This window comes from Gorilla gorilla, chromosome 13 (genome assembly GCF_029281585.2).
Source record: "Gorilla gorilla gorilla isolate KB3781 chromosome 13, NHGRI_mGorGor1-v2.1_pri, whole genome shotgun sequence".
Lineage (NCBI taxonomy): Eukaryota > Metazoa > Chordata > Mammalia > Primates > Hominidae > Gorilla > Gorilla gorilla.
In genome coordinates this window covers 64,571,100-64,585,426 of record NC_073237.2, presented here as the reverse complement: position 1 = coordinate 64,585,426, position 14,327 = coordinate 64,571,100, and the positions used below count along the sequence as shown (strand labels likewise).

Here is a 14,327-nt window from a genome sequence, read left to right as displayed (position 1 = left end):
CACACTGTAGTATAAATTAAACTGGATGTAGGCCAGGCATGGTGAGTCACACCTATAGTCCCAGCATTTTGGGAAACCAAGACAGGAGGATGGCTTGAAGCCAGGAGCTCAAGAGCAGCCTGGGCAATACAGCAAGACCTCATCTCTACAAAAAAATAAGAAAAATTAGCTGGCCATGGTGGCGTGCACCTGTAGTCCCAGCTTCTTGGGAGGCTGAGGTGGGAGGATCCACTGAGCCCAGGAGTTTAAGGCTGCAGTGAGCTTGGATAACGACTGCACTCCAGCCTGGATGACAGAACAAGAACCTGTTTCAAAAAAGAAAAAAGAAAAAAAAAACCCTAAAAACTAAAAACTGGATGTAGTTTGCTAATAACTAAACAGCAAATTAATTGTAACATGCTTACATATCAACGATGTCTTTCTTCTTTAATCATAAACCCGCTCACTAAGAAGCTGCTGAAGTCCATGGTAGTGACAGGTACATGTCTGCATCCTTGTCCTGACCTGCATCTTCTTTGATTGTCCCCATCTGTGTCTCCGACTGGCACTGCCGAACCGGCTTGCTACCTGATCAATGTTGTACTGAACCAGACTGCTAACTGATCAATGTTGTTGAGCTCACTGCACAAAGCTGTTCTTACAAGGTAGATTTCTGCCTGGAATAGTCATACTTACACTGTTTATATTCCTTACTCCTGACCCATCCAACGCAGCACAAGTTCTATTTATTGCCATAGAAACATAGGTCATTTGGAAACACCTCCTTCATTTCTATGGAATGTTCAAACATTTCTGACATTTTGGACTCTGTTCTAGCCTCTTGTTAAATATATCCAGAGAAGAGACAAAGCTTTACGGGGGGGCTATATGCACACATATGCTATAGAATAAGCTATCTAAATGCTTAAAAATACTTTCCATCTGGCACCGCACCTTAATAGGTAGACAGAAATTAAGTATGTGTATATCTATCTGTATAGATACGTATAAATATATATCCCCAAAACAAAAACTCATTCTCTTACTTATACATAGGTAGAATATAGGTGAATATACATATACATTTATAGGTAGAACAAAAACACCCCTCAGCCTCTTTAGGGCCATGTGTTTTCTCTGAGTAATTGTCACAATTAATTAAAATACATGTGTATGCCTTTTTAGATAAATTCCATCAGACCAGTTTCTGTCTGGTTGGAAAATAATAACTGCCTATTTGCTAAGTGCCCCTGCCCCCTTACTATGTTCCAGTGAACTAAAGACCTCTGGCAATCATAGATTTACAGCTCAGCAAGATTAAACAATTTATTGTTATTTATGACATCCAAGCTGGATCTTCTGTATTATATTCCACATTAGCATCTATCACTTTACATTTGGGAGATCCTGTCCAAAAAAAGATTATGCCTCCTAACCAAACATTCAGCAGGGCTGCAGGAACAGGCCCCCTGAACAAACATCCTGCCAAAGTACTTTAAAGCACCGTGAGCTCCCACAGCTGTGCATTTTCAGACGACTCAGCAGATTAGCCTGGAGCCTCTTAACCTCTGCTTGGTCTGTTCCTTTCAGTAATCTCTCACATGGCCCAGTCCATTCGGTTTGAAAATCCTCACGAAATGAGCAGATTAAGATCTGGCTTCAGTAGAGGGCCATGGGGTGGGCATGGAGGGCAGAGGGTTTGCTCTTAACACAGCCTGAGCCTCAGAAAGGTTTCAGATGGAAAAGCATGGCACCGACTCAGCTCATGCTTAACAGGAAATAATGCACAGACCACACCAAAAAAGCCCTTTATGTTGTGTGAAAGTCTATGCCGGAGCAGCTGCTGTCACCTCATGTACTGTGATAGAGTGTGCATGTGTGTGTTTGTGTGTGCATGAGTGTGAGTACGCACACAAGTGTGTGCTGGGAGGGGGAGGAGCTCACGCCTTCAACAGTCGCCACCTCAGCCTTAGCTAGCAGCATGGAGAAATGCCAAAAGTCAAGAGGAAGCTGCACCAAAGCAACTGTGATCACCACATCAGCAGGCGCTTTCTGGTTAGTAAAGCTACTGGGACTGAAAAACACACACGATCTCGTCCTTCTTTTATTTTAATCAGAGCAAAATATTTTTATAATAATTGTGTTATATGAATAAATAATTCATAATGCTGTAACCCATTATCACATTCAATCCTCCCAACAACCCTAGAAGATATGTAGACAAGTATTATTACTTTCCCTATTTTTATAAATGAGGAAATAAACCCCAGGAGGCTAGGCGACTTCCCCACGGTCATATAAGTTGCAAACAGTAGTATCATGATTCAAATTCAAAGCTTCTCCTTTTGTCTTTATCATTTTAATTTTGAAGGTAATGCATATGCATGTATGATCTTTTAAATCCAGAGATGTATATGGAATAGATAGGAAAAGGGACTCTCCTTCCCCATTATACACCCCCTCCACCCAAGCTATATCCACTGTTGACTAGAGTATGTCTTTTCAATCCTATTTTCTATGCCTACATTATAAACAGAAAAGCAGGATTACGTTACACACAATATTCCAGTCATTGCTGTTTTTCACCAACAAGCTATCATTCACATCTTTTTCATACTATATAGTGTATATTGTGCGGTTGTGTCATAAATTATGTACCTGTTCTCTGTTGAACATATAGATTTTTTTCTGAGTTTTTCATTAGCAAAATGCTGCAGTGAGTACCCTTGTACATAGATGTTTGTACATTTGTTCTAGAAAAATCTACAGTAAAGATTCTTAGATTAAGAGATTCCCAGGTTATTAGAAAACTACTCTATTAATTTAGATATATACTTCCAAATTGCCTGACCAAAAAGTTATGTCAATTTAACTTCTATGAACAGTATACAAACATGACAATTTTCCATCACCTACACCAACTCTGGGTAATTTCATCTTTTTTACAAGTTGATGGATTGTTTTAATTTATATTTCTCTGGTTATTAATAAGGTTGGCCACCTCTTCATGTGTTATTATTGATGATATTTGTATTGAATTGTTTGAATTTTCTTGATTTGGAAAACCTTTTTCCATGTCATAGATATTAAATATTTGTTTTAAAACTCTCCTTCCAGTATTTTGTATGTGTTTGGTCAAGTAGAATAAACTCTTGTCCTCTGATTTCAGATTCCTTTCTCTTTCCATTAGAAATCCCTAAATGTAAAACTACATATTGATAGCTAAAAACCAGGATGTTTACTAGAGAAAAAGAATACAAAGGCAATAACTAAATATTATATTTATACAAAATACCTACTAGTACAAACTTAAAAAGAGAAAGTAAAAGTCAAATGCTTCTACGACTTCAGACTAAGAAAAAGAACTTTTGAGGTTGAATGTTCCTGAAATTTTTCTTTTCATACAACTACGGACATGACTTCAAAAGTTGATGTTACTAAAAATGTAAGATATGAAAGATATTTGAAGACTCAGAGAAGGTGGATTTTCATCTTAACAAGTCACATATATATTCTAGATATCCTCTTATTCATAACTAAGAGAGTCAAATCAGATGAAAGAATCTAAAAATTTCCCTTTGACTGTGTTAAGTAGAAGTAGTAGAGGCATATTGGCCAAATCTTGAGTGTTTGCAAATTGACTCTTAAGGCTATAGGCTGGCACAGGTCATTGAAGCCCTAGTTTTTTATCTTTTATTTTAAAATCCCCAAACAATTTATACTAATTTTTCTTGTCCATTATTTCCAAATAATCTTGTTTAAATGTTATTACAGTGCTTGCTCATGTTACTGTTGTCTAACAGAAGGGTATCCGGGGCCTTAAAACTGAGAGGGTTAGGATTAATGATTCCAATACCTATGCTTGGACATCTCCAAAAGTGGGTTCCAACTTCTTGTCCTCAAGTCTGTATAGAAACTAGCAAACTTCCTGAGTTCACAAAAGGCTCAAAGAGAACAGATGTTTCATAGAAAATTATTAGAGCAAGTTTCACGCATAATGTTGCTGATGTGTGTCTGCCTTTTCAATAAGCATCACTATGCTTTATCACAAGATTTAATAAAGCAGCTTAGTTAAAAATGCCATCTGGGTCTCTGGACACATTAAACAAAGCTTAAAATAACCACCCCAGCAACTGGGAGGACCCAGCTGTTCTCATAATCTGTCCCACTCCTTTTACTTCCCCATAAAAAGAGTGAATGAAGACCACAGACTAAAAGCATCCAGAATGAACTGACACAAACAGGGAGATAGATGGAGCCAAGGGCTCCTGGAAGTTTGCTATTGTTCACATAATAGATTTGCTAATTCCACAACCTGGGGATGGTGATTCAGAAAGGGAAGCAGAAAGAGGGAAGAGAGAATCATAGAAGGGCTCATTCAAGTTTTCTAATGTATCACAAACCTGTCCTCCCTAATGTCTGGATCATAGCAGCCCATTCCATTCACCTATTCTGTAGTGAACTCCAGTAGAAAATACAAAGCCATCACCACCCAGTTCTTTCTCCCTTCTAGAGATGAGATATTAGCCACCCAATTCCAGATTCTCAGATCCATTCCAGGAAAGAAGCCCTAGGTATTGAAGCACAGCTTTCCCTCCCTCCCTTCTTTCTTCCACCCCAAGATTTGTTCCCCAGATAGTTCTAGTAAATGCAAAACCAAGTATATTCTCATTCTTTAGAGCAACCAGCTTTTCATGGCCAACTGGAATCAAACACAACCTGCACAAACATCTATCTGGAGGACACTCCCAAGGCTCCTACTGAGCCAGCCTTCTGCATACCACTGCATTTCAGCTTCCTAGTTCACAAGACACTGAGACATTCTTGAATTCTGCAAGGTGCACTGTGTGTTAATATCATTGCTGCTCATCATGTGGCCAATAAAGGGCATGACTAGTCAACAAATAAATTTTCTCTTGGCTAAAACTTGCAACAAAACTGTAAGCTGTTTACCAAGGGGCCCACTACAGGTTATATGCAATACATACAGTCAAATCATAATTATCTGAGATATATTCAGTTGACCATACACCTTTATATTTCAGTAAAAGGTCTTTACATTTCCCAGTGCTATCGATGTTACAAAGTGCTTTCATAAGCAGTGCTTCATCTGATTTCCAGGATAATTAAATGATCCTGTCATACCTGATTTTTAGATGAGGAAACAAGTGGTTTCTGGGTATTTCAAGAGGCTAACGCATCTGCCCTCCAACTTGTATGTGAAAACCAAAAACAAAATTCCAAGGCCCCTCAACCATCTGAATGGACTTTGACTCTTTTGGTCAATATATGGCAGAGCTAGGAAAAGAAGGTGAGTCTTCCAGCTGCTGATACAGGGTTTTTTCTGCCATACTCCATTACCTCCAAGGCTAAAGTCAAAAGAGGGTATGGTTATCACATGAAAAAATCTGGTTTGGATTTCCCAAATGTGTATGTAGTATTTGGTGATTTACCTTAATTTAACCTACAGTTCTTTTGGGTTGTAACAGTCTGACTCCATTTTTGAAAACAAAACAAAATCGATTTTAAATGCTGAATTATAGATCTCTGCTGTCCAGTATGGTAGCTACTAACCACTTATGGTTATTTGCATTTCTATTTTAACTAATTAAAATTAAGTAAAATGCAAAATTCAGTTCTTCAGTTGCTCTAGCCACATTTCAAGTGTTACAGTAGTCACATATGGCTAGTGGCTGGGACAATGCAGATTATAGAACAGTTCCATCATCAAAGAAAATTCTATCGAACAGTGCTATTATATAATGTCATCTCCACAGAAAGAAGACTTTAGAAAAAGTCAGAAACGGCCGGGCGCAGTGGCTCACACGTGTAATCCCAGCACTTTGGGAGGCCAAGGCAGGCAGATCCCTTGAGGTCAGGAGTTCAAGACCAGCCTGGCCGACATGGTGAAACCCCATCTCTAGTTAAAATACAAAAAATTAGCTAGGCGTGGTGGTGCATGACTGTAACCCCAGCTACTCAGGAGGCTGAGTTGGGAGAATCACTGGAACCCAGGAGGCGGAAGTTGTAGTGAGCCAAGATTGTGCCACTGCACTCTAGCCTGGGTGACAGAGCAAGACTCCATCTCAAAAAAAAAAAAAAAAAAAAAGAAGAAGAAAAAGTCAGAAACATCTTGAGGCAGGCACAGTGCTGTCATCTGTCCAATATTGAAGATGATTTAAGAATAAGAAGAAGAGAACAAAGAAGAGAAAAAGAAATTGCCTTAGGTGTACCCAGCCAGAAAAGGACAAAGGCATTCCTGTAGTCATTGTGTTGTAATTTAGCTCTTAAACTTTTTAAGAGATTAGAATAATTTGACACATAGAAGATCTAAACCACTGAAGAGGCTCTGAAGCAGATAAAAGTAGAAAGAAAATAAAAAACTAATTAGTTACAAACTAAGCTTAACCACAATTCGTTTAAACGATACTATTTACTCTTCACATGATTGGTTTTTCTTTTTGCTTTATGGTATGACATAGTTTATATCTTTAAAGGGGAATTAAAATATTTCTGGGAATTTTTAAAAGTAAGTTCACACAGCCACATAAAAACTACAGAAACAGATAAAACCTATCTTCTCATTTATTCCCTAATCCATTCAAATTAAATATAAAAATCCAAGCATCCACAGTGATATTCAAAAAAGCAAAAGTGAGACAAAACAAAATTCATTTGTCACCTGTGGAGGTAGTTACCTCACCTAATCTTCACTCCAAACACCAGTAATTTTTAAAAGACAGAAATAAACATATGTTCTGCCTTCCCGGAAGGAACTAAGTTTCAGGGTAGCCAAATAACCCAGTTGTGAAGAAAATGGTCTGCTTATAGAAAAAAGCCAGCTAAAACATGTAGATAGAATTAGAGAATTAGAAATTCACCATTTTGAAACCCCTAATGAAATAATCAACTCAAGCAAGGATCATTAATAAATGCTGAAACAATCAAGTAACTATTGATACAGAATATAACTGAATATACACATGGTACAAAGTTCACGTCACAGACTACTGGCTTGACCCAAGGGGGAGTACAGCAGAGGAGATAGGCAGTGATCACCCTAACCTTGTGATCATCTCACCATCACTAATGATGGGATGTGAATACACATTATTGCCTATGAAATATTCTTTAAAAAAAGAAGTTGAACCTGAATCTAACTAAACCTTGCAATGGGCTGAACGTGTATGTCTTCCCAAAATTAATATGTTGACATCCTAACCCCAAAGGTGCTGGTATTAAAAGGTGGGGCCTTTAGGGGGTCATTAGATCATAAGGACAGAGCCTTCATGATTGGAATTAGTGCCCTTATAAAAGAGGCCCCAGAGAGCTAGCTAGTCTCTCCCACTATGTGAGGGCCCAGCAAGAAGGCCAATCTATGAACCAGAAAGTTGGTCCTAACAAGATATCAAAACCGCATGCTCCTTGATCTTAAACTTGCTAGTCTCTAGAACTGTGAGAAATAAATTTCTGTTCTTTATAAGTCATCCAGTTTTTGGTATTTTGTTATAGCAGGCCTAAAAGCCTTTAGAACTAACTTCCAGTTAACCAGGAAAAAACAGAGTGAAAAGTTAAATGACACCATAAAAAGCAACCAGAAAATTCCAGAAGGGGAAATATTCTACAGGACCACTGACTAGTTTTTCAACAAGTCAATTTCACTAAATAAATACATAAACAAAGAGTAAGGGTATTTTCCAGGTTAAAAAAGTCTTGAGCTAAATAATCAAATGCAACGTGTGTCCCTTGATTAGAAGAAACTAATTTGAACAAACCAGCCACAAAAGATATTTCAGGGAGACCAAGCTGGAAGGATCACTTGAGGCCAGGAGTTTGAGACCAGCCTGGGCAACGTAGTAAGACCTCCATCTCTACAAAAACAATAAATTAGCTGGGCATGGTGGTGTGCACCTATAGTCCTAGCTACTCAGGAAGCTGAGGCAGGAAGATCACTTGAGCCCAGGAGTTTGAGGCTGCAATGAGCTATGATTGTTTCACTGCACTTCAGGCTGTGTGAAAGAGCAAGACTTTGTCTCAAAAAATAAAAGGACATTTCATAATAATTGAGGAAATCTGAATGTGGACTGGGTAATAAATGATATAAAAAAGCCATTTTTTATTTTGTTTGAAAAGATGATTTTGTAACTATACAGGAAAATGTTCTTATTTTTTAGAAATCTGTACTAAAGAATTTAGGGGTAAAATATCATTTTCTTTAATATACTTTCAAACACAAGCAAAAAATAATCATGACACAAATATAGCAAAATGTTTACAATCTATGTTCTATGTTTGCCTATGAGTGCCATTAATCTCATCTCTCTGCTTTTCTGAAAGTTTGAAAATTTCAAAGTTTTATAATAAATTTTTTTACATCCCATAATTTTATAATACATTTTTTCAAGTTTGAAGCAAATCAACAACTATAGCTTCAAAAATATCCTGACCCACAATAAACATTGAACAGGGTATATTTCTCCCATTTGCTAAAAAAGTTGGCCCAGGAAGGAGTATGAGAGCTGCCATAGCTCTCCCAAGGCTCATTATTCTCCATCACTCCATGGGAAATCCCAAAATAAATTTTTTAAAAAGTTGTTTAAATTTATAATGTTTTTGATTCTATAATAATTTTATAATAAAATAATTTTAAAATGTTTTTGATTTTATATTTTTAATTTACAAAAATTTTTATACATGTTTATGTTTGAAATGTCTATTTCAAACTTTATGAGATATTAAAATATAAGTAATATAGTTCATCATTTTAGAAATGCCATGTTTTTCTTCTCCAGCAATTACATAATCAAAGAGTAACTGTAGTTTTTCCTAGAACATTGCTTTGTAGGCTGGGCATGGTGGTTCATGACACTTTAGGAGGCCAAGGCAGGCAGATCTCTTGAGATCAGGAGTTTGAGACTAGACTGGGCAACACAGAGAAACCCTATGAGTAGTAAAAACACAAAAATCAGCTGTGCGTAGTGGCATGCACCTATAGCCCCAGCTACTCAGGAGGCTGAGGTGGGAAGATTACCTGAATCTGGGGAGGTCAAGGCTACAGTGAGCCAAGACTGTGCCATTGCACTCCAGCCTGGGCAACAAAGTGAGACCCTGTCTCAAAAAAAAATGAAATTTAATTTAAAAAATGAAAATTGCTTTTTAAAATTAACTTTTTCCATCAAAACCAAGATTTTTCAGATATAGAGAATGCAGCCCACTGGTCAGGTTTGTCAGTTCAAAAAGAATAAATTCTAGTTTTCTAGTTTTCTAGCCTGCTTATGATTATCCAATAGGATATCAAAAAAGACCAAAACCTTTGGGATCCAAGTTCAGTATTCCTGAGTCTAACTCAGGATGCCAAATCAGGAGACAAGCACATTCTCATCAATTTTCAATCATTCAAGACCAATTTTGCTTATAATTATCCAGTTCTTTTAGACCACCTTTCTCCTGAAGCCAGCCTTATGGCTATTCACTTCACTTTAGCATAAGCCCCCAAGAAGGTGAACAAAATGAGGAAAAGATTGGTTAAAGTTGGCTGTTTGAAATTCTGAAACATGTCCACCATTCACTTCACCCATGCCCACCCCTCTTAGAAGTAGTACTTTCAGATTATTTAAGAGTCGATGCTTCTATGTGGATTTTAATTTGTCATCTGTCCTTTATAACAGCTAGTAGGTTTAATTTGACTCTATTTTAAGCATATATTGACCTATGCTAATTATCTGTTAAAATAAATTCCACTCTTAGAGTTAATAAAGTGTGTTTGTCATAGAAGACCCATTGAAGTAAGAAGCTGAGGAGCCCTTATGGTAAAGTGGGACAAGAAATAATAAGACATAATAATCTTCCCATGCAAATCAACAACCGTAGCTTCAAAAATATCCTGACCCACAACAAGTATTGGACAGGCCATGTTTCTCTCACTCCCTAAAAAATTGGCTCGGGAAGGAGTATGAGAGCTCCCATAGCTCTCCCAAGGCTCATTATTCTCCATCACTCCGCAGGAACAGCTTGTCAGAGAAGAGTGAAAGACCATTTGTCAACCTCTCTTCAACTCCCTGATTCTAGCCAAACTTCATCAATCCCAAGTGAGGAGCCAGAGAGAAATCAAACCCCATATATCCAGCATCATTGTCTACTGGAGTCAAAAATCACAATTCCACTACGCACCCCAACACCACTGGCCCTGTTTCTCCCAATTGCTTTTTATTATGTTTTTTTAAAAATCCTCTTTACCCATCCCTGCAACACCGAGAAGGACGAATTATAGTAGATAAATATGAAGCATGGAGATCCTTTAAAAATATTTTTAATAATAAATGAGAAAATGAAAAGGAGAGGGTTGGGAAGGAAGGAGGGAATTCAAATGCCAGGGAATTGTTCAGTTTCGCTTTTAAAGATGTTAACACTCATTTATACATCTGCAAGACACTCCCCTTAAAGCAAAGTTCTATGAGTGTGGGTCTGGTTGCATGAATAAGGATAAAATTACTTTTTTAGACGATGTTTCCCACATATAATTCAGAGACCCCTGAAATTAGGTATCCCTCTTGTAGATGTCCTTGAGATGCTGCTGAACCTGGGAAAGAGGAAACTGGGATATGGGTCTATGCCAAAAGGTGCTTCTAGTTATAGGACAGAGAGGAAAGGGGCAGAGGGAGAAAAACCCGAAGTCTGAGAATCTGGATTGCAGAAGACTACCGAGGTCGTGGGAGAAGGGAGAGACAACAAGGATGAAAACCGAAAGGAGAAGAGGCATGAAATGTTGTCAAATGTCAAAAGGCATTTGGAGAGAAGTTGGGAATTGCATTAAGAAAACCACTGTAAATCTCATTTCAGACCATTTAGAGATATGCCCCCTGGGAACTGCGAGCTCAGGCTGTTTAGCATCAAACAAATGGATCCACTCCATCCCTACCCTAATTAAATAAATCATTCAGTAATTCCACTGGGTTAAAGAACCAAAATACTAAAAACCTTCAGGGCCCACTCTTGCCAAATATGTCAGGGATCGTGTGTGTGTGTGTGTGTGTGTGTGTGTGTGTGTGTGTGTGTGTGTGTGTGTGTGTGTGTGTGTGTGTTCTGAGACACCACTACTGTTAAACAGGCAGAGCTAAGACTTAGGGGACTGGCAGATTATTGCAAAAAGGGCACGGGGCAGAGGGACCATGTTGTGAGCCTGCGAAAGAAGTTTGTGTGGGGACTGTGGGCAGTGAACGCGTTGGGAACAATATGGAAAACTGGGAGCTGCCTTGGAATCTACAGGGCCGGGTAAGAGAATGTCTGAAAGAAAAATGAGCAGGTGCGGGATGTGCGCAGAGTCGGAGAAGAGTCCAGGGCGCCCGGAGTGGCTCCAGGAACGACGGAAACCCCTTAAGGCTTTTGGGGGCGGTGGGTACTAATAGAACCCAGTGTCCGGGGTGCGCCGGGGAGGCTGCGAGCGCGGCGGGAGTGGGGCGCTGGAGGGTGAGGACGCGGGAGTGAGGTAGCAAAGCCGGGGCCGGGCAGGGGCCTCCCAACTGGGCCCGGAGGCAGCAGGGGGACAAGGGCTAGGAGAGGGCATGGCGGCGGCGCGGCGGGAAGCGAGGGGCATCCGGACACTCACCCCGTTGGCCGCGGCCATCTGCACCACGATCTCGATGGCCGTCCTGCTAAAGTACCTGCCGTCGCTGCCCACCACCATGGTGCAGCCCTGACGGTCGCGCAGGTCGATGGACGACAGCACGCTCTGGATAAAGTTGGGCAGGTAGTTGCGCTGGCCCTCGAAGAGGCCGGTGGGTCGCCGCAGACCCCCGCCGCCGGCCGGCCGCTGGTCCTCGTAGGGCGCGGTGGGCACTGTCAGCACCGGGATGGGGCTCCCCTCCATGGCGCCTCCTGGCCGGTCCTGCTGCGGCTCCCGGAGCCGGAGGGAATCTGCAGCCTGCCGGGGGCCTCCACCAGCCTGGCTGCGCGCCGGGACTCCGCCTCGCGCCCGGGCCCCCTCTCCAGCAGGTCGGCGCCCTGCGCCCCGCACCCGCCCGCCTGGGGACCGCCCGCCCCTCCTCTCTGCGCGGCCGCTCGCTGACTCCCTCGGCAGAGATTGCTTCTGCCTTCCTGTAAAGTCTTCTCCCGCCCACCTTCTCCGCTGCCAGACCGCCCGAGGTGCCCTCAGTTTCTCCCCAAGTTGGACTCACTTTCGGGACGTCCCAAAAGCCTGATTCCAGGGCCTGCTAGCCCGACCCCGGTGACGCCTCCACCCGCGCCTGGCCCCAACCTTCACCCGCGATCGCCGCCCTCCGGGGCACACCCTCCGCCAGAAACAGCCGGCGGGCGGCGAGACTTTGGGCAGAGTCCGGGTTCCTCTCCGGCGCCCGGCCCGTCTCCCTGTCTCCCGGGGAGTGCGCAGCCTACACGCACCAGTTTCTCTTTAGAACAAGGACGGGGAGGGATTTGGGAGGGGGCTGAAACCTTTTGCCATCAGCGAACAGCCTCAGCCAAAAATAACCCTGGAAAGGCGAGCTAAGAATGGTTATCTCCTGCCAGCGCTGAAATCGGAGGCTGGGCGCTGCGTGTGGGGTGTGTGTGTGTGTGTGTGTGTGTGTGTGTGTGTGTGTACCCTCCCACCCCGACCATTTGTTGAAGGGAATCACCACTGTCAGACTTCAATCCAACAGGACCCACTCGAGCCATCCACACTTTCCCCAGCCTCCTCCAAAACAGCACACTTACCGGTTATGGACAATTTTTTTTTTTTCACTTGTTTGTTTGTTGTGGTGGTTGCAACAGCAGCAACACAGACGACTCATATTTCCCTATTCTTCTCGCCCTTCTCACCCTCCCTACCCAGCTCCTGCCTTAGAAACAGGCTTGTCCTACACTGTATCTGTCCACACTGTCTGAACTCTTCCCCGAATTAATCGTTTTCAATAGGAGGGGGCTAATTCCCTTATTAATGCCCTACCAGGAGTGAATGAATAAAGCCAAGTTAAAGGAGAACTGGGTACCAGATACTGTGCTAGGTTCCTTTGCATGTATCCTTTCATTCTGCTGGAGCTAAAGATTTTCTGCCTCCTCTCCATAAAACGCACCCAAACTCCAAAACCAGGAAATTCTCCATAGAAAATAGGAGTGAAGAGAGAAAAGACTAACAGGATAAAACCCAAAGCAGGAAGAAAGTTCTATCTCCCATTTCTCTCAAGGAATTTTTGGACCCACCAAGGCTACTGTCCTGAAATATCCTGCTGCTTCTCCTTCCCCAAATATTGTCCACTTCCTGAGAGTAAGGCTGACTTGCAGCAGGCTTATAAAGTGTTTGGTCACAGTAAGACAACTGTGAGTAATAACACACATTGCAGACTGTTTTGCAACTGATAAAAGGCTTTGCATCTGTTTTTTCTTTGGAGGCTGAAGAAAAGAAGAATGGTATTCATGCAGTTCCCGTTTTACAGATGAAAACAAGAGGACTTTTTCTGTGAAGTCAAGAAAGTGGTTACAATGGTACTTTCAGCCTGTCTGAATTATGTATTGCCCCTCCCCTTTTTATTAATAACATTGAAGTGTGATGGGAAAACCACTGAAGCCGTCAGTTGAAACCTGCTGGGACTTTTTAGCTATTCTCTTCAACATAAAGAATGGGTGTTTTTGGAAGGGGCGAGAGGAATGGGGAAATGTTGTCAAAGAGTACAATGTTTTAGTTGAGACAGGAAGAATATATTTTGTTGAGATCTACAGCACAGCATGGTGACTGTAGTTAACAATGAAGTATTGTGTATTTCAAAATTGCTAAGACAATAAATTTCAAATGTTCTCACCACAAAAAAGATAGGTTTTGAGGTGATGAATCTATTAATTCTCTGGATTTAATTATTCCACAATGTATACATATATCATAACATCACATTATACCTCCGTAAATACATACAATTTTAATTTGTCAATTAACATTTTTTTAAAAGAATAGTGTGGCCAGTCGGGGAGGTAGTTTTTTTTTTTTTTTCCTCTAGTCTCTACTCAGTCTCCAAGATCCCATTCCCCATAAAGTTCCTGTCACCCAGGTGGAGTGCAGTGGCACAATCATGGCTCACTGCACCCTCTCCCTCTTGGGCTCAAGCGATCCTCCGCCTACAGGTACATGCCACCACGCCCAGCTAATTTTTGTAGTTTTTGTAGACATGGGGTTTCACCATGTTGCCTAGGCTGGTCTCGAACTCCTCAGCTCAATCAATCTGCCCACTTTAGCCTCCCACAGTGCTGGGATTACAGGTGTGAGCCACCAAGCCCAACCCATAAAGTTCCTAACTTTTTATCTCCCTGGGAGTGCACAGCCTACACACACCAGTTTCTCTTTAGAACATACTTAAAAGTCTTGG

General features: G+C 41.3%; 1 protein-coding gene across 1 annotated transcript in view; it reads right to left on the bottom strand.

The window, feature by feature from the left end:
* The window catches only part of PGM5 (phosphoglucomutase 5), a 179,386-nt gene extending 166,902 nt beyond the window's left edge, over positions 1-12,484 (bottom strand). Inside the window, exon 1 of the mRNA XM_055350738.2 lies at positions 11,585-12,484. Within this exon, the coding sequence (XP_055206713.1) occupies positions 11,585-11,845 (261 nt within the window). The 5' untranslated portion in view covers positions 11,846-12,484. The remainder of the gene's footprint in view (positions 1-11,584) is intronic.
* Positions 12,485-14,327: the final 1,843 nt, after the last annotated feature.